A 25,181-nucleotide genomic window follows, 5' to 3' on the forward strand; every position below is an offset into this window, starting at 1 on the left:
GTATGGTGTGATAATTCATACATGTGCACACGCTGTCAAGTTTTACACACTTTAAAAATGGATCTCCTCACGTACCATTTTCTTTTTGCAGAGAAAAGACTTTCTTAAAATTTTAAAATTGACCATGGTATTACAGGAAATATTCAAAAGAGCAGTAAGTCCCCTTGCTACCCCCAGCTACTCTCTGCCCTGGCAGTGCAGCCTTAATGCCTCTGTGGCTAGCCCCATGCAGCAACAGATCAACCAATCGATCGCAGTCTTCCCAGCTCAATTCACTTCCCTCAGGGACACTTGCCTCTTCTCAATCATTTACCCCCAGAGGCTGGTTGTCACAACTCCCAGTTAATCTGGTAAAATCAAAACTCTAGATGCTTATAATTAGTCAGGTTTATATATCAATAAATTCTCAGTACACAAGATGCCCACACAATAAATTCAGAGCCAATTGATAATGGTACAAGCTGCCCACCTAGATTAGACAAATTACCCCAATTTTTCTATCCTTATATAATATTATATCTATCTGTGGCTATTTAAAAACCTTCTGAATCTTTCTGTTCATCCTCCATCTTGCTTCCATCTTCCTACCTGTCTCCTCCATCTCTGCCACTCATCTCTCTGCCCCCCCTTTCCCTGTCCAATCATAGGCTTCTTGTTGTATAAATAATTTAATTGAACATGGAAAATCCTGCTGCACATTACCCATTCTGTTCAAATAAAAAAAGCTTTTCTCTCAAATATAAATAGAGCACAACTGTTATCATTTTGTAATTTATAAGGTATAAGATAGACCTAACACCCAGTCCATCATTTTTGTCATTAAATCAGAACATTCTCATCTATCCTAACTTAATAGACTTATAATTTTACACTCGAGTTAAGTCCTGGCTTTAGATTGTATGTCATCTGAAAACCATCCTCTCCAATCTATTCTCTCAATGTGAATAGTCTGGGTTGGCTATGAGACTATAAGTAGTCTTTCACCCTCTCAGAAATCCCAGAACAACCAATATTAACTGAAAATATATAGGAAGCCTAACACAGCTTCCAGAACTGAGACAAACTGTAGTGACAGCTGCCTACCTATACAGCCCCAGTAAGTCAGGAACTTGGAGCATCTGTCTTCAGCCTTCTAGCCCAGGATCATCCGATAGACTTTTGAAACATAGGAGTTATTAAGGACTAGCCTCTTCTGTCTCCACAGAACTAAGCTGTCCTAACTTATAAACTGTATCCTTTCAAGAACAGTACAGGTCTGCAGGAAAGATTGGCAATTTCTGCCCAGTGGCGACCTAGCCACAATACAGAGACTCACCTGGAGGTTCTCAGATGCTTCTTTGAATCCATGAATGGGAAGCAGATTTGTGTCAACAGGAAGTGAATAAATAGCATTAAATGTCACACTCTGTGGCTTTCTGATATTTTTGAAAACCAACTATCTATTTAAAGTAATCTGGACTGTTGTCCATTAATTACTCTTAGCTATTTCTAATTAAATATCTTGAAAACACCCTAACAAACCTCATAAAATTACAAAGTTTCTGTAAGGCAAAGGACACTGTCAAAAGGACAAAATGGCAACCAACCAACTAGGAAAAGATCTTCACCAACCCTACATCAGATAGAGGGCTAATATCCAATATATACAAAGAACTCAAGAAGTTAGACCCCAGGGAACCAAATAACCCTGTTAAAAAATGGGGTGCAGATCTAAACAAAGAATTTTCACCTGAAGAAATTCGGATGGCTGAGAAGCACCTTAAGAAATGCTCATCATCATTAGTCATTAGGGAAATGCAAATCAAAACAACCCTAAGATTTCACCTCACACCAGTCAGAATGGCTAAGGTTAAAAACTCAGGAGACAACAACAGGTGTTGGCGAGGATGTGGAGAAAGAGGAACACTCTTCCACTGCTGGTGGGGCTGTAAGATGGTACAACCACTGTGGAAATCAGTCTGGTGGTTCCTCAGAAAACTGAATGTGACACTACTGGAGGACCCTGCTATACCACTCCTGGGCATATACCCAGAGGATTCTCTGGCATGTAATAAGGACACATGCTCCACTATGTTCATAGCAGCCTTATTTATAATAGCCAGAAGCTGGAAAGAACCCAGATGTCCCTCAATGAAGGAATGGATACAGAAAATGTGGTATATTTACACAATGGAATACTACTCAGCAATTAAAAACAATGAATTCATGAAATTTTTAGGCAAATGGTTGGAACTGGAAAATATCATCCTAGGTGAGGTAACCCAATTACAAAAGAATATACATGGAATGCAATCACTGATAAGTGGTTATTAACTAGCCCAGAAGCTCTGAATACCCAAGAGCCAAGTAGCATATCAAATGACTCCCATGAAGAAGTAAGGAAAGGGCCCTGATCCTGGAAAGGCCTGATCCAGCATTGTAGGGAAGTACCAGGACAGAGAAAAAGGAGGGAGGTGATTGGAGAATGGGTGGAGAGAAGAAGGCTTATGGGACATATGGGGAGGGGGGAACTGGGAAAGGGGAAAGTGTTTTGGAATGTAAACAAAGAATTTAGAAAATAAAAATAAATAAATAAATTAAAAACACCCTAACAATAAACTCAGAGCCAAAAATTTGTTATCTGGCCCTTAATTCATAGGTTTAAACTCTCAGATAAGTAGTTGTGTGTTTTTTTAAAAAATCTTTATTTATAGGTAAGTACATTGTAGCTGTCTTCAGACACACCAGAAGAGGGAGGGCATCAGATTTCATTATGGATGGATGTGAGCCACCATGTGGTTGCTGGAATTTGAACGCAGGACCTCCAGAAGTACAGTTAGCGCTCTTATCCGCTGAGCCATCTCACCAGCCCCTCAGATCAGTTTATAATGGCATTTATAGAAGGACTTGGTCCAAGCCTTGTACTTACAAAATTTTTGTATCAATAGAAGAAATTTATACCAATGAAACCTTGATTCTATATCAAAATAAATTCTGTACCAAAATAAGAAATTATGACTTCAACTAGTAACAATTATAATGATTTCTGCCAAAAGAGATTATGGCTATACAATTCTAGCTATTTCCTCCCTGTTCCAATTATGACAATTTCTAAATTCCCTTGAAAGACAACCTTAGAATAACCACCTCCAGCCCCAAATCCCAGGGAACTGGGATACCGACTCTTCATAACTCTGTCAAACTGAATATGGGCATTGAGACATTTTTGAAGTGCGGGGAGGGGAGGGAAAATGGGGAGTTGGTTGGCCTTAAGAAGGCCACTGAGGATTGTTTTAGCCTCTGATGTGCTCTGACTGGATCTGGCTGAAAGCTCATGACATTAGGAGTTCAAGCAGGTCAGTTCACCATGTCTGACTCACCAAGGCTGCATATTCTGTAATATACAAATCTCAAAACAAAATTTTAGTATCATCAAGATAACTTTTTTGTTTGATTCTCTGAAATCTAGTTCTCGGGATGGGGGGTGTCTCCCTCTATTACATCTGATCCATAGTACTCTGGAAGGTGTGTAGACATTAATCACCTTTTCTAAAAATGCAAAGACAATACCTTTCTCTCAAATTAGTATATCCTTGAGTCAGTAACCAGAAAAACCTTTATATTACCTCTCCCCCAAAGGAAAAATATAACCACAAAACTAAAAAACACCCATTTTGAAAGTTTAAACAATCCAAAACAAAAATAAAACTAAAGTACTGTATGTGCCTATTCTTAGGCCTTTTCTATTTGCCATGCAGGATAATAACCCAAGATTCCCGAGGGTCTCACGTTACACAGAATTTGAGTATTCTGTGGGGCATATTAGAGCCAACTGTCTTTATACCATCTTATTATTCGACTCTCTGCCTAGAGCCACAGACATTAATTTTTATTAATACCTGTTATAATATCTGTCTGTTGAGCTCTCTAGCTGGAGCTACAGGCATTTATTAATTAATTCCTGTTTATAGCAGGTAATTATCACTGTCCTTTCTACTTGGAGTCAGTGACTAATTATCCTTATTCTAGTTCCAGCTCGTGGGGCAAAAATCCCCACATGATTCGAACAAAATCTGTATATAAATCTTTCCTAAAAGCAAATAATCCCAATTTTATAAATTGACAGTTCAATCCATCTCTGACCGAAGAAGCAGGCAACTTCCATCCTCCTTCTCCTGACTCAGAGCAGCCTGCAACTCCCCACAGCAGGGGACCTCAGGGCTTTCTTTGTTTCAATTCCCCACACCCACCCACCCTTGAGTCCACGTGACTCATCTCAGGGCTACCCAGCTACTCACTTAAAAACAAAACAAAACCCCCCTCTAACTCTCAGGCTAATAATCTTAAATTTCTAGTGGATTCTTGTCCAACATGTTGATTTGCCACCTGTTGTGGGAAATATAAAAAAAGATCAACACGTTGGCACCGGCAGGCCACGTGGCTCCAGCCTGGGGCTCTCTTCTCCGCAGCCGCTCTGGACCCGGGCTCCCCAGAGTCTCCACCTGACTCACTAAGTTCCCTTAGCATCATGGACATCTGTTTGTAAACAACAGGCAGCAACAGCAAGATCCTCTCCTTCCTGAGAGGATCTAGCCCCTAGAAACCATTTTGTGGGGAGTTGGTGTTGTAAGCTTGGCTGACATTGTGATTGCATAACATCCTCTCACTCTGACCACTTCTATTTGTGTCATTGCTTGTATCATCAATTTTTTTTAATTTTAAAATAAATTTTATTAGTTTAATAAAAATGGTCTACAAAAACAAAAACAAAAGAATGCTAATATCTATGGCTTTTTCTTTTTTCTTTCCTTTTTTTTGGAAAGGTATTTTTTTATTATATATTTTTTATTTTCTATTGAAGAAGTAAGGAGAGGGTCCTGATCCTGGAAAGGCTTGATCTAGCATTGGAGGGGAGTATCAGGACAGAGAAAAAGGAGAGAGGTGATTGGAGAATGGAGAGAAGGTTTATGGGACATATGGGGAGGGGGGAACTGGGAAAGGGGAAATCATTTGGAATGTAAACATTAATTTTTTTAAATATAAATAATTATATCTGAAAGTTTTATTATTTTCTCTGTACTGACAAATTATCCTGGACTTCTCTATAGATATATTTTATTTCATAAGGCAACACTGACTTTTTATGTATTTGCCAAATTACAGAACTGAGAAGATGGGCTGGGTGTGGGTGGGATGAGTGGAAGAGTATTGACCTACTCAATAAGCAACATCTGACTGATGAAAACACCAGATGTTAATCCTTCGGCTGAAGCGCTGCTGGGCAGTGTCTAGTCCACATAACAAGGAGCACAGGATGGTGGCTGCAGTGACTCCTTGAACACAGAGTTTTGGGGAAGATCAGTACACACGGTCAGATAGAATTAACTACAATTTAGCACCTCGGAACCAAGAGTATGACTGTGGCCGTGACTTGAATTTTGAAACTTCCTGATTCCTGAGTTGCAGTGGTCAAGACCCACTGATGTCTAATAATACACAGAACATGTTTAAATCAAGAGCTTTAACCACACAGGGCAACTCCCAGTGAATCAGCTAAGGATGCCTGAGCCCATCTTTAACCTGTTCAGGTGCTTCTTCCTCCCTACCCCACCAGAAGACAAAGCACAGGAAGTCCGTTTGCTTAGAACACAAATGTGTCCTGCCAGAGGACATGGAAGGAAAGCAGAGTGGCATACAGCATTTCTAGAGCATTCCGAGGGATGGAGTAATGCCATTGGGCTATGGGGAGTTAACCATTTAAATTCAACGTTTTCAATTTAGAAAAGGGAGATGACTGAAGAGACTTCTGAGAGCCTATTGTTGTTTGAGGGAGGAGGCCCCAGCAGCCAGTGTCCCCAGCATGGGTGACTCAGACCACAGAAACCTTTGGACTATTTGAAAAGGGCTCTATAGGTTATTTTAGCATCTTTTGCTAATGTGTGTGTTTGAGTGTGCATGTGCGTGTGCATGCGTGTGTGTGTGTGTGTGTGTGTGTGTGTGTGTTTTCCCTAAAAAATAGCACATTATCACAGTGCAGAGAAGCTTATCCCTGGAACGCAGGCATCCCAGGGAAACCCTTAGATACTATCCATAATTCAGTTTCTTTAAAATACAAATGTGTTGCAGATAGTGTATGCATGTACACAGGGTCAACGCCTTTGAGTACATTTAGGGAGAAGTTGTTCAAGGTCTGCTCAGAAGGAGAAAACAACAACAACAACAACAACAACAGTGGGATTGAGAAATCAAAACTGCTTTTGGCAGCAGAGTCAAATTAAAGAAGGTTAATTTACGGCTTTTACGTAGTTCAATCAGGTTTCTGGATCAGTTCCCATTCTTCCTTCTGCTTGGTGCATTATGCTCTGACTAGGCATGTTTGAGTTTATAACAATTCCTGAGGATTAGGCTCCACGCAACAAAGAACCTGGAACCTCTATGGATATATCAGAGCGTTAGTCATTAATGTGAGTGGCATAAGGTCAGTTAAGTGTGACAGTTAATTATGGACCTGGCAATGTATTCTTTAAACAAAAAGCTTTATTTTGTTTTTTCTTTCTGACTTTTCTTATTTTGAGTGAGGATCTCAGGGAGATCATGATGAATTCAAAGCCATTCACTATATAACAGAGCATGACTTAGAACTTCAGTCCTAATGTCTCTACTGTTAGAGGTGTGGGATTACAGGCTTTTGCCACCATTTCCGGTTTGATATGGTGTTGGTGATGAGCCCACTCCTGAGTAAGTTACACACCAGCTCTCCATTCCTTCCCCTTCCTCACTAATGCTAGGGTTGGAGCCCAGGACACCTCATGTACAGTGGAGAATTGTTCTTCCACTGAGCCACACCTCCCAGTTCAAATCTCTCCTCTTCTTTCTTTCATTCTCCATTCATTTCATTCCTAGGGACTCAAAGGAGAACCTTATGCATGCTAGCCAAACGTTCCCCCTCAGACTCGATCCCCATCTCACTGCCATTTTTTAGGGTTCCAGGGTACAACTGCCCTAAATGTTTGGTAAGTTGCCCAAACAGGTCTTAAACTTACACTTCTCTTGCCCCACCTTTGTGGGCTGCTGTATCACCAGGTCCAACCTGTCTTCTCTTTTAGCAGAAGGAAACTCCACTGCAGTGGAACCCACTGAAGAGTCCTCCCGAGCTCCACTCACTGTGACTTCCTATGAAGCAAACAGACTCATCACTGCCAGCCCCAGGACGCCATGCCAGCCTCCCAGGCATCTGTCAAGTGCCAGTGACCCCACTGTGGCCCAAGCAAGATGGCCCTTGGTACATGAACACTTTGACAGGTTCATCTGGAGGCCAGGAGAGATGCTCCATGTGACACAGTCCAGTGAACATCTGCATTTGTCAGTGAGGACAGCACTGCAGACATGACAGTTCTGTTACAGATTTGTTAAATATTTGTAAAACCAGGATGACAGCCTATACAACTAGAGAAACCCATAATACAGGGACAAAATGTAGGGGGGAAATCTGCTTTAATGCCAGTTGTAAACAAAGATAAAGGCATTCAACTATCCATGGTACATGTACACACACACACACACACACACAGTAAACCTAAAAGGTATTTTGAATTATTTCTAACACACAGAAAAATACCTATTTAATCTGCTGTTATCCCATCCTCTTCTCTGCTCTACAGGTTTTATGTTATGGATTTTCCTGGGCTCTGAATTTCTGCGTTTCCATTCTTCCTTTCTTTTTAAGGACTGTTGCAGACAAATCACATCTCAACTCTTTGTTTTAACTTTGAAGATTAATTTTCCCCTAGATGTTCTTTAAATGAATACCATTCAAACAGTGTTACGGAGAGGGCTGAGTGATATTCTCCATCTTATGATTTCTCCCCTGCCAGGTAAGTATGTGAGTGAATATTCTCAAAGTCCTCACAGCAATGTAAGTCCCATTACTAGCATTGCTTTATAGTAATGTCATCTTAATTGTTATCACAATTAATAACAAAAGTTTAGAATTCATCTAATTCCTTTTCTATTATCTTTTAGATTTCTGGACATAGTATTTTCATGGTCTTGAAGGATTACTAACATAGAATCCTGCCATCTGGAGTTTGTTTAGCCCTGATTGGGGTCTGGTCGCCAGTCTTTCAGAAGCTAGTCTGGTCCCTCCTTTATGTCCTCAAAGCTTTTTGAGACTCCAGTAAGTGAGAGAAAGTACAAGTTTCTGGCCTCACAAAGGCAGTGGATCTGCATAGGAATGGCTCTCTGTCAGAGTCTCTGCCAGACACATCCACTTACACCTGTCTTTGTGGACTTCTATGTCAGCGAACAGCTCTCACCTTGCTCCTGTCCTGAGTCACCATGCAGCCTTACCGCACCACGTTTCCCCAACTGACACGCCCCTCTTTCAGACGTGAAGGTCACTTCCTTTAGCTTTATGACAATGGAAGTTTCAACAAGTTATTTTAGGGCCACAAAACCCCTACGGAATCTATCTATCTATCTATCTATCTATCTATCTATCTATCTATCTATCTATCTATCTATCTATTTATTTATTATCAGATATATTCTTTATTTTAATTTTTAGAAAAGTAGAAATAAAATGTGAAGAGACATAGAGAAGTATGATTCCACTCTTCAGTCTTTCTTTTAGTTCTCTGTAATTTCATTACTTCAACATGAAGAAGTATGTACTGAATGAAGAAAACAAGTGTCAACCATTAAGCCACTGTCACATTGTGAAAACACTAGAAAAGTTTAGAGCACAGACTGCAGACACAGGACTGCATTTCCCGGCTGTAGCACAGAAATGGTATGTCCCTGACAAATTGGCAAGGATGGTGTCATTGGGCAGTGTGGAATATGGTTAGTGTATCAGACTGCCGACATAAACACAGATAGGACACTAGTTTGTGAATGATTAGGGGCCAGGAAAGGTAATTCATCAATCCATCATTGTCATTGTCAAATTGTCAAATATATAAAGTCTTCAGGTTTAAGAAGATTGATTGCAGATATATTATTTACAAGATACAAACTATCTTATTATGCCCTAGTTGTAGGGACACGGACCGCCTCACAGCCCCGAACCAATGAGGAGCCAATTGTGATGCAAACACATATGTGAACTTGCTAATAAGGTCTCTCACTGTCTCCACTGTAGCGTGGGGTGAGCACCCCAAGTCTAGGGGTGTAGGATGTTTACTGTAGTTACCGAAAGCTTGGTGAATTTCCATATGCATCCAGGAAGTTAATATCATAGAAACTGCATTTCTGGGTGTAACATGCAGAAACCAAACACGAGGACAAAACCACCTGACAAAAGGGTGACTAAGTTATCTATTCTCTGCAGGATGTCTTAAGGTATCTATATGCGCCTTGACCCTGTCGTTACAGCTTGACTGGCTGTTGCTAACGGGGTGGGTTGCCGTAGAATGGCTTGCTCAGGAGGACTCTGTCATTTTCTTTCTGGAATTGGAGTTGAGCCCCTGGTCTTGAACCAAATGGAATTTCTTCAAAAACAGTTGGTTGGGCTTTACAATTTGTCTACTAAAAATAGAATTATGACAACTTGGACATTTTATTTTCAGGCATGGAATAAAAATCCACTTTTGTTTTTAGCTTCTGCAGTTTCCCAACATTTCTCTGTGAGGGAGATGAGTCTCTGTCGAAGCCTTTCACACACACACAAACACGAGGATTTTATAAAGTGGAAAGCCAAGGGAACAGCAATTCTAGAACTGGAGTTTGAAGTGTTTGTGCTCTCTGGGTGTAAGGTGGGTGAGGTGGGATGCCGAGAAACATTTGTCACTGTCCATCAGAAAGTGTGGAAGATCAGATGACAGACTCTGCCTGAGTCACATGGTGAAGGGGAAGCAGTGCTGCCTTAGGGTTAGAACTGTCACACTCAGACACAGCTAAGAAGAACCTATACTCAGGATGGTTACAGCAGGGAGAACATTAGAAATGTCATCTCTGAGAGACTGATCTCCCTGGATTGGAATCTATTTATCATATATATGTTTAACATTATTTAAGTAATGACCAAATTAAATCAAATTTAATTTATTTTAATTATTAAATTTAATGACCAAATTAAACCAAATTAAATGACCAAAGTGTAAATAGGAGTCACTTGCAATAAGAAAGGCCCAAGTCTGAGGGGTCAGAGCGCCAAGAAGCATGGTTTCCAGAGGGCCCAGGTCCACCTTTGCTTCATCAATTTGCAGCATTCTTCTTTCAGGATGAAAAACTGTAGGCTGAGAGGGCAGAGGCCATTAATGGTGACTCAGAGAGACCAGTGACACACAACCACATGGTCTGCAAGAATGTGTTCCTGGAGGGCAAAAACCTCAGGGAAGCTGGTTCAGAAGTGATGAGTCACTGTCACAATAAAACAACCACGCTCTGCTACGGAGTGCTGCCTTGCCGGAGAATGGTTCCACAAGTCGCGAATAGCTTCAGAAACCCACGGAGCTTCAAGGGCACTGCTCTGCATGGAAACGAAGGGTGGAAAAGAGAGGTGCAGACTGTGCCTAAACATTCATCCCTACACCAGACCAATACTTAAATATGTAGAAAGGCTGTAGTTGTGGATGTGTTTGTAAGTGAATGACTACATACATATACACACTTTTGAGAACAGATCAAACTCCTTGGAATGATAATCTCCGTTTGGAATGGAGTATCTGGTTTACTGAGAACATTCACCTTCCTTGCAAAATTATTATTTTAGGCTTGTGCTCTCAGGTCGCATTGAGAACACTCAAACAAAAATACAGAAGTAAACTGTAGGGAGATGTTCAGACATGGCAATTGTGTTCGCTGCACAGAAACCAGGCATACACAGGCTGTTTTCACAAAACCTAGAGTCCAAGCCTGACCCAGCCCCAGCTCAGCCAGACCAGTGGCATCCTCATTTCCCCATGGCCCTCCTGCTCCCTCTGCTGGCCATTCTGGTGATGTGCAGCTATGCCTTGTTGGACCTCTGGTGTCTGAGCTCCCTCAGAGTTCTCCAATGCTTAGCAGGAAAACATTTGTGCTCCTGGGCAAAAGGAGAAGAGTCTCTTCTTCCTCTTGCAGGAGTAACAGAGGGACTTCCAGGTTATGTCTTTCCTCCAGGTGAGACTCCAGAAGATTCCACCCTCCAGCACTTGCTCACAGACAGGCTCCTCTGATGCTGGAATGCAGCTCTCCTGACAGACTCCTTCAGCAACTGGAGGACCAGCAGCATGTTCAGTGGAGGTGATGGGAGGGGGAGATCTACCCTACAAATGCTCTTGAGATACTTCATGGGAATCCATCTCTACCTGAAAGAGAAGACAAACAGGGATTGTGCCTGGGGGGTTGTCCATGAGGAAGCCAGAGCTTCCACTGCAAAAAGAATGTTGCGAATTGATGAAGCAAAGGTGGACCTGGGTCCTCTGGAAGCCATTCTTCTTGGGTGCTCTGACCCCTCAGACTTGGGCTTTTCTTATTTCAAGTGACTCCTATTAACACTTTGGTCACATTTGATTGAGTTGAATTTAGGACGTACATAATGCTAAACATATATATGAGAAATAGATTCCTATCCAGGGAGATCAGTCTCTCAGAGATGACCGACCTGATATTTCTTTATTCATCTACCTACCATTTATTTATCTTCATGTACTTATGAGATTTATACAGTGCATACAACAACAAATTTATTTTCATATTTCACCGCATTTTGCAACAATTGACTTTTCATGTTTTTACTTGGCATTTTGTTTAGTTCCTGTAATTAATAGCTTCTCATATTACAGCTTATTGAAAGCAACACCCACTTTTTGCGTAGCAAAACAAAACAGTGGTAAGATTTATGCTGTTGCAACCACAAGTTAAGATTGTGGCAGTTTGTGATATTTACTTCAAGAATTAGAATTGATGGACTGGACAGATTCTGCTGTAAGAAACTATCAGAGTTACAGGGAAAGGTAGAATTCCTCTAATTGCAGTGATTGCCAAGGCCTTAGAGGACAGAAAATGAGGCTGGCAGTCTCAAAACAGAACCTGGTGTTTGAATAACGTCTGGCGCGAACTTTAAAAAGTAAAACCAGGCTTCCTTTGCAAGCCGCCATGGAGAAAATCAAGCACATCTCTCAGATGAAAACCACACGATGGGATTCCTGAACAACAATTTTAAAGGAATATTCCAAGCTGACAGCATAAAATATAGAAGGACACCAAAAAAACGGCTCCAGAAACTAACACATGATGTGAGCAAAAATGATGGTGAAGAAATCGAGATGATGCGGAAACAACGACAAACTGGAATCAAAGATTCCATCTATGAGGATGCACATCTGGAGGCCCTGAAGACAGACTAGATAAAACAACACAACAAAGGGCGTCTGCACTTGAAGCCACGTGGGATGGGGTTGCCTCAACAAACCCTGAATTTTGCATATTCAAGATGTTGAGAAAAACCAAAAAGGAAGTTCAACGAAATAGTAGCCACAGTTACCCTCATGTTTGCAACAATGCAGACAGCCAGGTAAGGCTTCAAGAATCAGGCAAGGATCAGGTACAACTATAGTTTTTGTCACATTGCACACAGACCACAGACTATCTGGGGTGTTTGAATTTGTGCCTCTCAGTTGGAACAGGGAAAAGGCACAACTAGTCACCTGGTAGTAAAACGACTTTCCAATACAAAGAGCACATAAGAGAGAAATCTTTTACAACTGGCCTGGGTCTATTCTTAAATTATTCTGGCACTACAATGATAGTAAGTAGACCCTTGGGAAAGATGCCCACAGTCATAATTGTGATGTTGAAAACACTGTAACACTCTTCACATTTTAAATCCACCCAGTTTTCCTCTTAAAGTAGCCTTCTGATTCACTTCAAATTTTGGGAATCACACAAAAACAAAAACCAATACTCCAAAGAAATGCACACAGCTAAAGGGAGCATATGGGCTCTTGGTGTTTTTCTATATGTGGCATGGCAGGATGACCCACTGAATAACAGGAAAGAATTTTAAGAGGTCTGCTAAAAAGAAATAGAAGTTCAAATTGCCTACATTTCTCCCTTCCTATTCTTTTTATGTGTGAAAGTGCTGTGTGCTTCAAATACATCCTTTATCGAACTCTCTTTTTTCTAAAACTATCTTGATATCACATTATCATTACTGTCCAGCTTCTCATCATCAATTTGACCCACCCATGAGCAAATTCCAACAGGCTGTGTCAGGCAGCAGAGAAGGCAGCTGGCTGAGGATGCTTTTGTCATTGTCCAGCCTCCCCTATGCAGCATTGTCTTCATGTCTCTTGGACTGCTTCTGTTTGTCCATCCGTGCTTGGAAGTCTCTCTGAACCTTAGCTGCCTGGTTTGAGTGTTTGGTCATGCCGCTAGCCTGGTTACCATCCACGGTCTCATTGTAGCCAAAAAGAACCCAAAAGCCTCATGGATATTCAAACAAATAGATAAAGAAAGGGCTACGAAGGGTCATTTTAAGTGCATATCTGAAGCATGCAAAGTGTTTAAGGAACCTGGTGCCCATGGAGGTACACCATAATGAAAATACTAAACTATAATGTATAATTCAGAGGGGGGCAATTCTGTGATCATGTACTGTGTTTGTAGTGGGGAATGGGGGTTTTCATGCTTGAGAGGAAAGGGAAGCAAAGAAAAAATCTCTGGCAGAACACTAGTGCAAACAGCAGTTTGATCTAGATCTATCTGTGCTTCTGACAGTCTGAGAAAGATCCCAGAGAGCAAGGAAGGGCTAAAGACAGAGTGCAGGGTGTTCTGTGGGCTAACTCTGACTTTCCAGTCTGTGTAACTGCCTCGTATCTCTAGACTGAGTGTCTGGGACCTGTTGGCTGTTAGAGCCTGTAAAACATGAGGGCATTTACAAGGCAGAAGGAGGGCCGTTGCCCCGAGAATAGTGTCTCCTTGGGATTTTTATCCTTTACCTTTGTTCATTTGCTTTGCAGAAGCATTGACATTTTATATTATTTGTTGTGCCAATTCCCCATTTCTTACTTCTTGCTGTTTCCTGGGTTATCTGGTCCTTTTCATAAAGCCCTCGCCTCTCACTATAGTGAAGGTTTTAATCTCTGTGTTTTACCAACTTCAAATTTTTTTTTTTGCACTTACATTCAGGCCTTTATTTTGATTTGATTGTTGTCCACACTGGCAGACAAAGATCTAGTTTGATTCTCTCAATCACAGTTACAGAAGAGATGCCACAGTTCCAATGTGGGCTGTTGCTAATTCAGTGAAATTCAGGGGGACGTAGCCGTCTATATTTATTTCTGGGACAACTATCTCATTGCACTGAGCCTCACAGTGCTTTTGTGTTAGTGCTCTGCTGTTCTGATGCCTACAACTCTGTACTACATGCAGTCAGGTGCTGTGATACCCCCACTGCACTTTATGCTTCTGTGAGTATTTGAGAATCACGATTTTGTTTCTGAATGTAATATTGTTACACTTTTATTGAAATTTCGTTAAATCTTAGGTAACTATTTTCATATTATCATTTTAAAGAAAAAAATCATAAAATGTGATTTCCACAAGTGCTATACTGAATGTCACTGACATGAGTGGTATTGCTTCCCTATCTGAACAGCCAAAGTCATGTCCTCTCTTTGCTTTCATGACACTGACACTACATTTTTATTCCCGTGGTAAAACCAAATATGTCTTTTGCTCTCTAGGAAAGTAGAATAAACAAAAAACAAATAAATAAATAAATAACTGTCATGAACATTAGAGTGCATACTATCTACTTGTTTCATTTTACTCTCTGATGTTATTAAGAAATAAATGTAATGAAAACACAGTAAGGCATAATTCCACAATTTAATTTTACCACTTCAAAATATAGTGCAATTAAATGAAGATGTGTGTACAACTGAAGGATGTAAAGTTTTTCCTTTCTAGAGAAATAGTCTCAATGTCTCTTCCACACAGTTTGGAGATAAATGTAGATGGGGAAGCAAGACCCTTTCTTCTCTCACTTCAACCAAACTGAATAAACAAATTTAGTTTGTGTTTTCTCTTGAACAACAACCAAATGTTCAACCATCAGTGTGTCACTATATTCTTACAAATATTTCAAACAGAACAAGTATTTAATGATTGAGTGTGTTTTATAAAAAGATCATTTTTCAGAACAATTAGTACTTATTGCTATGAAAATGAAATTAAGAAATTAATGAAATTAAGAAAAACTGGAAAATGTCTTCAAAAATACAGACAAAACATTGTTTTGCTGTTATTGTCTGAGTAGTCTTTACTCCCTGATTCCTGAGAGTATGGGTCACTAGTGAAATAAAAATCCATCCATATGAACACAGGAGGCATAAGAACAGCAGACTTCTAGAATTTATGGTTTTTGAAAACCAAAGACACACCATATCCAGTATGAGTTTTGACAGCATCTGGATGTGGTAAGTGCCCTCTCAGGCAGTGAGTTTCAAGAAGGAGGTCTAAAGATATCATGCTACTCTGAAGCAGAAAATGTGAGTAGACTCAAATCTCACCAACAAGTCACATGGTACTTGGAAAAAAAGGCATCATATTAAAATCAGACTCCACACATACACACACACAGAGGCAGAGAGAGACAGAGAGACAGACACAGAAAGACAGAGACACTTAGAGACATAGAGAGACACAGAGAGAGACAAAGAGAGACAGAGAGAAGGGTAGGGAGATAGGGAGAGAGATAGACAGGCAGACAAAAGAGACTGAATTAGCCTTCAGGGTGGGTGCAATTATTATAGGCTGAGGAACACCGTAGACATCAGTGCACAAAGGGTGGACAGAAAGGGAGATGTCTGTCTTCATCCTGACTTTGAGGAAACAGTGAGGCACAACCTTTTCACCTGCAGGAACTGGTTCCTGAGAGAGAGAACTATCAGCAAAGCTCTGTCAACTGTAATAATTCACCAATGGGAATAACAATAGCAATAACATAATCTACTTCTTCCTTCTGAAGAGAATCTGTGCTATGAAAGCTCTGCCCAGTGTCTACATAGTAAGGGAAACTCATAGAACCATGAAAGCATCATTTCCAACTTCAAAGAAGCAAGGAAGACATTGTGGACAGGCTAAATAATTGTTCCCAAAAGAGCAATATTTAGATATGAAGCCAGTCTGGATACTTGGTGTGTGTTTTCATACATGTATGCACTTTGACTTTCTACCATGCTGATTGTTTTCATTGGAAATGAGACTTGTTATTTACATGCAATGTATTTGAGGTTTAGTGGAAAAATTAAAATTTGATTTCAAAGTCAGTATCTGAGTCTTGTGCTTTGAGCCCATGGTGATAACATACAAATGAACCCTTCCCTACAAAAAGGAAAAAAAATGATGGAGAAAATTTTGATATCTTTCTTCTGCCTGATCTGTGATTTCAAAGGCTTCCAACAGTCTTTGGTCACTTGGAAGAAACTCCAACTAATACTTAGATGAGATGGGATTGATTTCTAGGGACCTGTCTGTTTCTCTTTCCAAGTTTCAGGAATAGTTATATGTGCTGCTGCACCTGAATTTACATGGGTGCTGGGAAAACAATCAGGTGCTGTAAGAATACTGATGAATGAACCGTTCAACAGTTCTTAAGAACATACTTTGGGTGAAATTCTCTTCATTCTTTATATTAGATGAGTAAATCTCACATACACAATATATATATTTTGTAAAAGATAATGATAATTCATTCAGTGGAAAAGTTCTAAATGGCTTTGTTGAAGAGAGCAGAGAAAGTTGGCATAATAATGAAAATTAAAATCATTAATAAAAAAAATGCCCAGACACAAAAAGAAAATCGGTTAAAAACAGAGAAAAAATTGGAAAGAGAGGGGAAGACATTTAGAAAATAGAAACTAGTGTTTTTCTCCTATTTAAGACACATCCACATAAAAGGGTCTTCAGAGAACCTAAAGAGGAAGGTTCAAGATAAAACGGCCTAGAGTTCCAGCACCATCTACAAGATCCACAATGCTTAGGCTCTGTGCTTTCCTGATGATCCTGGTGGTGATGAGCTACTGGTCAATTTTCTCTCTTAGATGTGACCTGCCTCAGACACAAAACCTCAGGAACAAGAGAGCCTTTACACTCCTGGCACAAATGAGGACACTCTTTCCTCTCTCCTGCCTGAAGGACAGGAAGTACTTTGGATTCCCCCAGGAGAAGGTGGATGCCCAGCAGATGCAGAAGGCTCAAGCCATCCCTGTCCTGAGTGAGCTGACCCAGCAGGTCCTGACCCTCTTCACATCAAAGGACTCATCTGCTGCTTGGGATGCAACCCTCCTAGACTCATTCTGCAATGACCTCCACCAGGAGTTCAATGACCTCAAAATCTGTCTGATGCAGTATGTGGGGGTGCAGGAACTGGCTGTGAGAAAATACTTCCACAGGATCACTGTGTACCTGAGAGAGAAGAAACACAGCCCCTGTGCCTGGGAGGTGGTCAGAGCAGAAGTCTGGAGAGCCCTCTCTTCCTCAGTCAAGTTGCTGGCAAGTCTAAGTGAGGAGAAAGAGTAAGTCCTGCCACAAAGTAGAGAGGACTCTCCTGGACTAGGACACTGCATTGCATTGCCCAGATTCTACCATCTCAAAAATATCAGCCATTTTGACATGAATTGAAACAAGTTGCCTAGATGCTTCTGCAGTCGTGAGCAATGCTTTGTAAATCTCTAAAGGCATCTGTTCTCCATCCATTAAGATTTATTTATTTATTATCTATCTATTTATTTATTTATTTATTTATTTATTTATTTATTTATTTATTTATTTATTATCTAACTTATTTTCTACTTTAATTTGATGCAGATTCATATTTTCTTCAGTGTAACAAATACATATATATATCCAGTTAATTTTCCATGTTCTATAAATTATTCTTAAACAAATCTGCTTTGACTTTTTCATTCTTTACATCTTTTCAAATATTATCAATGTTTATTTTCTTTATTTGTATTTCAAATATTATCCCCTTTTCCAGTTCCCCCTACCCACACCAGAAACACCCTACCCCATTCACCCCCTGCTTCTATGAGGGTCTTCCCCCACCCACCTACCCACACCCACCCCTTTGCTCTCAAATTTACCTACACTGGGGCATCAAGCCTTCCCAGGACCAAGGGCCTCTCCTCCCATGGATGCCTGGCAAGACCTTCCTCTGCTACATATCCAACTGGAGCCATGGGTCCTTCCATGTGTACTCCTTGGTTGGTGATTTAGTCTCTGGGAGCTCTTGGGGGGTCATATTGGTTGATATTGTTGTTCTTCCTATGGGGTTGCAAACCCCTTCAGCTCCTTGGGTCCTTTTTCTAACTCTTCCATTGGAGACCCCATGCTCAGTCCATTGGTTGGATACCTCTGTCTTTGTCAGGCTCTGTCAGAGCCTCTCAGGAGTCAGGTATATAGGGCTCCTTTCAGCAAACACTTCTTGGCATCCAAAATAGTGCCTTGGTTTGGAGACTGTACACAGGATGGATGCCTAGTATTATCAATGTTTTAAACTAATACTCTGCAGTATAAAAGTTAGATACAAGGCCAGAGTACCAAGTATTGTGGATGCATATATCAATGCTTACTGTTTACATGAGTAGATACACACATCTCCTACTTCTCATTCATTGATGGTAAAATCTAAGTCTTTATATTTCTCTAGTACATAGTAATCGTCTATATTTGCAACCAGCTCAGTGTGCAGAAGGAAGGCAGACAATCTTTCTACTGCCTTGTGACTTAGCCTTTTTTGATCAACGCATTCCTACACTTACCAGTCTCTGACTTCCCTTACTCAGCAACTCATGTACTATGTGTTCAACTGAAAACACAAGTTGTTCACATGAACTCTACAGCTAAAAGCAGTAGTCTTGTATTATTTATGAATCCTAAACCAAAGGGACATGACTTCAGGGATGAGTTCTGAAGTCATGCTTGTAAGTGCACTCCTGTGCAGTTAGGTAAAAGATGGAGTTCTGAGGATGAGGTTCTATAGCTGAGTGCTAGTAAATGTGATAGCTACTGAATAAGTGCCATGGGATTTCAGAAGAAGCACCATCTTTGGGTCAGACTCTGTCAGGATTTGTGTAGGACAGGCAAATGCTAGTGGATGACTTTCCTGGAGATGGCCCACTGTTTTTTGAATGCTTTATTATGGGTGAACTCTGAGAGGCAAGACTCTGAAAGACTTCATCTCAGTATTGCTTCTTACTATTTACATGCCTTCCCTATCACTATTATAAGATCTAATAATTCCTGGGCATCAAACCACCCTATTTGGTAAATTCCCTGCAGATCAACATAAAGATGAACTTTCATGAATTAATATTGCTTAGATGAATTAATGATTTTTATAGAATTCCTTATTTGATTCAAGTAATTTTAGAAAGAACATTTTAGGATATGGTTTCAGCTTTTTTTTCTAGAAAGATGTAATAAAGTTAGAATCAAGAATAGAATGTGCCCACTCCTTGTAATAGTAAGTAGTGGCTGCATAATAATAAATACAATGAGTTTTCATAATTACACTAAAAAGAGTAGCAGGCTTGGGACAGATTTGTGTTCAAAGAAAAGCATTCAGGTTCAAGGATGAAGCCACAAGTGTGCACTAGGATAAGGCAAGGCCATGTAAAAACTATTGTTTTGGACTTACAATGATCTTTGAGTATGCAACACTCCTGTCAACTTGTTACTGATACCTTCTGTAAATCCCGTTTTGTAACATTTTTACCTACAAGTTAATTGTTTCTTACATAGAGAACTTTTTGTTGATAAGCTATAAGAAGCTCAAAGTGGTAAAAGATATGGTGCATCCAAATTTTTCTTCACTTAATGTGTGTGTGTGTGCGTATGTGTGTGTTTGTGTGTGTGTGTGTATGTGTGTATGAGAAAGAGAGAGAGAGAGAAAAAGAGAGAGAGAGAGAGAGAGAGAGAGAGAGAGAGAGAGAGAGAGAGATCTGAGTGACTTCTTTCCTTAACCTTTCCTTTTTCCTCTCCAGTTCAAAAAGAGTTAACTCGGTTTTTTTTTTTTTTTTTTTTTTTTTTTTTTTTTTTTTAGCCTCTTGCCTGGCCTATGAGAGTTTCCTTGCTTACTTGGCAAAGAAATGAGTTCTAGCAACAAATTCTTTTACTTAATTCCTTTCTGCTAAACAGCATGTGATAATCAACAGATATTGGCACTTATTTAAACACAAATAATGAGAGAGATAGAGTTGTTTCCCCAGGGCTTATTTAAGCATAACTAGTTCAGTTTTAGTGCTTATTGAAACACAGAGCAGAAACAGGTAATACAGAGTTTTCAGTGCTTATTTAAGCACAGAACAATAATAAAGAGACAAGTTCCCAAAGTTTAAAAATGCATGGGGAGTTTAAAATACAGATACGGAATTTCATAAAGCATATTGATTTATAAAATAAAGATACAGCATTCTATCAAGACCAGAGAGTTAATGAAAAAAGAAACCAAAGCTTAATAAAGCATAAAAAGTAAGATTATAAGGCCAAGGATCATTTGGTCTATAGCCTTTGCTCAACTCTGTGTTTCACCTCAGCTCCAACTCCAAAAGTCCAGGCAGGCCACCGTCATCTCCCTAAACACGTCCACACCAAATGAAGAAACAGTGCTGAGGGTCAGGGTAATAGTTAGATGCTGGAGACCCCTGCAGAACTTACTGTAAAAGTTGATCCTGACTTTGAAGGACCAGTGAAGCAATTCCAGCAGGAATTTGCTTCTGTTTTTTCCTCTAAATTGGAAATGTTATTTGTTCAATACACCAAATAGAATGCACGCACTGTCATGACAAATGTACAGAAATATAGAGAAATATAGAGAGAGATGTCAGAGAAAGCACTTTGTCTGTAGTGAGTCACTTGGGGGAACAAAGAGGAAAAGCACCATCTGTTTGTCCATCCTGAAGAGACTCTGTGCTGGGAAGGTTCTGCTCAATCACTGCCTGGTTACATAAACACAATGAGCCTTGGGCATCACTTTCCACTTAGAGTAAAGGAGACAGCTAAGGCTGAAATGTCTCTTAAAGAGCAATGCGTACATAGTAAATGAATTCAATAACTCTGTGTGAGTGTGCATGGGTACATCTGTGGTGTGTGTGTGTGTGTGTGTGTGTGTGTGAGTGCTATATTCTCCCAAAGCAGTAAAGGACTTTTAGATGGAGACACAAGCTATAGGATCCTGTTCTCTCTATTCTAGTCCTATGAACATGCTCACTGGATTCCTACATTTCTTTCATCTTCCTCATCATTTGAATATTATACTTCAGACACCTATGTGGATCCACAGGAATGACAGAAAAACAGACTTTCTGGTTTAAGATTCCAAGTCAGAGGCATTAGAAGGCTATGGAGACCCAGCAGACAGAGGGCATTGAGAAAGGTCTGCAAAGCCAAGGAAATCATTACCAGCATTAGCAGACATGGAGAGATGAGGAAACATAGTTCTCAGGTGTCTGACACAGTGTATACCCTCAAAGTAGAAAAAACTAGTATTATCAACAGCACAAAAGCAAATATTCTAGCTAGATACATTTTTTCCACAAGGGAAATAGTGAGTTTACTATTCTCCTACAGAGAAGTTTTTTTAATATATAAAACCATACATAGAACACTCATTGTTGCCATTGAATAAATTAAATGTATTCCTACCTTTCAAAATGGGTGCAAAGACTTTGAAATCTGCAGTACAAAAGAATGACTGCAGATCCCTTACTGCTGTGAGGAGGTGCAGAGAAGCTAGACCCACTTCTATTGTGATTTGATAAGAACAGTGTGTATGGTTCTGACTGATACTCCAATATCCTGAGCATAATTATAAACATTGCATGTTGATTTGCATGGTTTTAATAGTACTGGTGCTGTAGAGTGTGAGATTTCAAGCATTTGAAATACAAAGTTCAGATACTTACCTCTATGTTTTGGTTTGTATGCAAAATGTCACTGGGGTTGAACTGTTCAAGGTTGGTATTCAGGGAAGTTGGTTCACAGGGCACTGATGCCTTCATCTTATCCTCCAGGAACAAACTTTACAATGCAAACCCATTGATTATTTCAGATGAGTGGACCACTAAGTAGTGAGGCTTTGAGGGAGGATGGTTAAGGGATCCATTCTAAGGACAGACTTTCCCAGTCTGCCTCTTGGAAAGCATGAAATGAGCAAAGTTTTTTGAGACAAATGGTCTTCCCACTATGCAACGGATTCAGAAATCCATGGTGTTAATGGTCTAAGGTTATAAGACAAAATAAATGAAAATTTAAGCTTCGAGATTTTAAATACCTTATTACTCTTGTATATGTGTATGAATGTCTGTCTGTCTGTGTGCATGTGTGTGTATGTGTAGCTGCACGCATTTATCTGTGTGAGTAAATGTGCATATGTGTCCATGTGTCTGTGTGCACTCAGTATGTTTGTATTTAACTACATGTGTGCCTGTATGTGTGTGTTTGTTTGTGTGTGTATATTTGGGTATGTATGCATGTGATTTTGTATGAGGATCTACATGTATATGTCTGTTCATGAGTGTGTATGAGTTTATGTGTGTAGTATTATGGTGAAATGTGACTGTGTTTGCAAAGGTTTGTGAGAATTTGTAAAAATGTGTGGGAACTTTTGTACATGTGTATGTGTGAGTGTTTGTTTAAATGATGGCATATGTTTATGGGGAAATCTGTAAACGTATGTGTATATGTGTTTAAATGTTTGTCTAGTGTTTGTTGATGTGTTGAAAACTGAGAGAATATGTGTGTGTGTGAATGAATGGGGAGTTTTTCATATATGTATAAGTATTGTGGGAATGTGTGTATTAATGAGTTTGTAAGTGAGTGTATGAATGAATGTGTGGGTTTGTATATGTGCGGATATTTTTTTGTAGGTCTGTGTGTGTGTATGTTTGAGCATAAACATGTGAGAATGTCTATTTGTGTGTCTCTGTGTATGTTTGTTTATGAATGTGAGCATGTGTGCATTTGTGTGTCTCTGTGTATGTTTGTTTATGAGTGTGAGCATGTGTGCATTTGTGTGTCTCTGTGTATGTTTGTTTATGAGTGTGAGCATGTGTGCATTTGTGTGTGAGAATGCTTATCTCTGTATGCGAGTATGTGTATGTGGGTTATGGGTATGTGTGTATTGTGTGAGTGTGTTTGTATATTTCTGTCCATCTTTCTTTAAGAGTGGGTCTGTGTATTCATATGCATGATGAGTGAGTGTGTGTAAATATGTGTGTGTGTGAGAGAGACAGAGAGAGAGAGAGAGAGAGAATGAGAGGCAGACACCTACTGAGACAGAATAGCACACAGAGAGTGAGTATGCAGGCACAAGCTTGCCTAGTTATGAATGTGATGGCCAGAGGCCACCTTACAGGCCTTGCTTGTCTACTGCATCCCTGTGTTCCAGAAATCAAACCAAGCTTATCAAACTTGAACATAAGGTTTTTGCACATACAGCCCTCCGGATGCCATGGCAATCATTGGATAAATAGGTAATATACAGTGATGGCATAGTAAACCTTTCATGAAAATTAATATTAGAGATAGTGGAGGCGATATACAGAAAATAAATTAATTTTTAGCCTTTAAACAATTGAAAAATTGAAGTATACCATTACATCAGTATGATTTTTGTAGAGACAGGGTTTTCTCTGTGTAGTTCTGACTGTCCTGAAACTTGCTCTGTAGACTGGGCTGGCATTGATGTCAGATACCTGCCTGCCTCTTCTTGGTTAAAGTGTGCAGTGGCCCTTCCAGGCTCCAACATACTTCTACTTTAGAAACCTTTTTGCACAACACTTTAACACAATTAACACTTTAACACATTTAACACTAATGTTTATGTAAATGGTATAAATAAAATAAAACTAATTGTAAAATGAATTACAATAACTTTTAAATACAATAGTAGAAGAAATTTTGTGTTTGCAATAGATGTGTAAATTTTAGACAGAGACTATATATCTGTGGAATAGTGGTTAATGACAATTTAAGTGTAATTTAAAGAGAAACCCTGTAGAGTAGCTTTCTGAGGGCAGCAGTGAAAGAGAAAGCAATGATGGAACCCAAACTCTTGAGAAAAAATGCCCAGACACAGCAGAGAGTGAGGTAAAGAAAGTGAAAAGAGAATTGGGAAGCAAGAGGAGGGAATTCAGAAAGGGGAAACTTGTGTTTGCCCCTATTTAAGATCGATGCACACAGCAGGCTTGTCAGACAACCTAGAGGAGAAGACTCAAACACACAGCCCAGAGAGCCATCAGCATCTGCAAGACCCACAATGGCCAGGCTCTGTGCTTTCCTCATGATCCTGATAGTGATGAGCTACTGGTCAACCTGCTCTCTAGGATGTGACCTGCCTCAGACTCAGAACCGCAAGAACTTGAAACTTCTGAAACAGATGAGGAGCCTCTCCCCTTTTGCCTGCCTGAAGGGCAGGAAGGACTTTGGATTCCCCTTGGAGAAGGTGGATACCCAGCAGATCCAGAAGGCTCAAGCCATCCCTTTACTGCAAAAGCTGACTCAACAGATCTTGAACCTCTTGTGCCGAGACGACTCATCTGCTCCTTGGAATGCAACTCTCCTAGACTCATTCTGCAATAGCCTCAATGAGCAGGTCAAGGACCTCAAAGACTGTGTGCAGCAGTTGGGGGTGCAGGAACCTCCCCTGACTCAGGAAGATCCCATGATGACTGTGAAGAAATACTTCGAAAGGATCACTCTGTACCTGAGAGAGAAGAAACACAGTCCCTGTGCCTGGGAGGTGGTCAGAGTAGAAGTCTCGAGAGCCCTGTCTTCCTCAAAGCAGTTACTGGGAAGACTAAGTGAGGAGGAGTGAGTCCTGAGACAAAGTGGAGAGGACATCCCCTGGACTAGAACTCTGCATCTCACAGTATAAGCTCTCTTTCAAAACTCTCATTACTTTCAGTATGAATACAATCAACCTCCCTAATTTTCAGCTGTATTCAGCAATTATTTTCAATATGTAAAACCATGTTTGTATCTGCATCCATTTGCTCTTATTTATTTATTTATTTATTTATTTATTTATTTATTTATTTATTTATTTATTGTGCTATTAATAATTTAAGGCATTTTTGTTAAATATTTCAGTCATATCTTTTAATGTAGCAAATTAGCATATTCAATTAAATTATTTTGTATTCAAATAAATTTGCTTTATAAGATACTTTTGACTAGTTAATTTGGTATTTCTTTAACATTATCAAATA

General features: G+C 39.9%; 2 protein-coding genes across 2 annotated transcripts; both read left to right on the plus strand.

The window, feature by feature from the left end:
- The first annotated feature begins 16,941 nt into the window (after positions 1 to 16,941).
- LOC127679957 (interferon alpha-12-like) lies at positions 16,942 to 17,487 on the plus strand. Its single transcript, XM_052175525.1, has one exon. It carries the CDS (start codon positions 16,942 to 16,944, stop codon positions 17,485 to 17,487), a length of 546 nt encoding a protein of 181 aa, XP_052031485.1.
- Positions 17,488 to 23,970: 6,483 nt separating this feature from the next.
- Positions 23,971 to 24,892, plus strand: LOC127679958 (interferon alpha-11-like). The gene has a single exon (XM_052175526.1). The coding sequence runs from the start codon at positions 24,230 to 24,232 to the stop codon at positions 24,785 to 24,787; it is 558 nt and encodes a 185-aa protein (XP_052031486.1). The 5' UTR covers positions 23,971 to 24,229; the 3' UTR covers positions 24,788 to 24,892.
- The last annotated feature ends 289 nt before the right edge of the window (positions 24,893 to 25,181 follow it).

This window comes from Apodemus sylvaticus, chromosome 3 (assembly GCF_947179515.1).
Source record: "Apodemus sylvaticus chromosome 3, mApoSyl1.1, whole genome shotgun sequence".
NCBI classification, from domain to species: Eukaryota; Metazoa; Chordata; class Mammalia; order Rodentia; family Muridae; genus Apodemus; species Apodemus sylvaticus.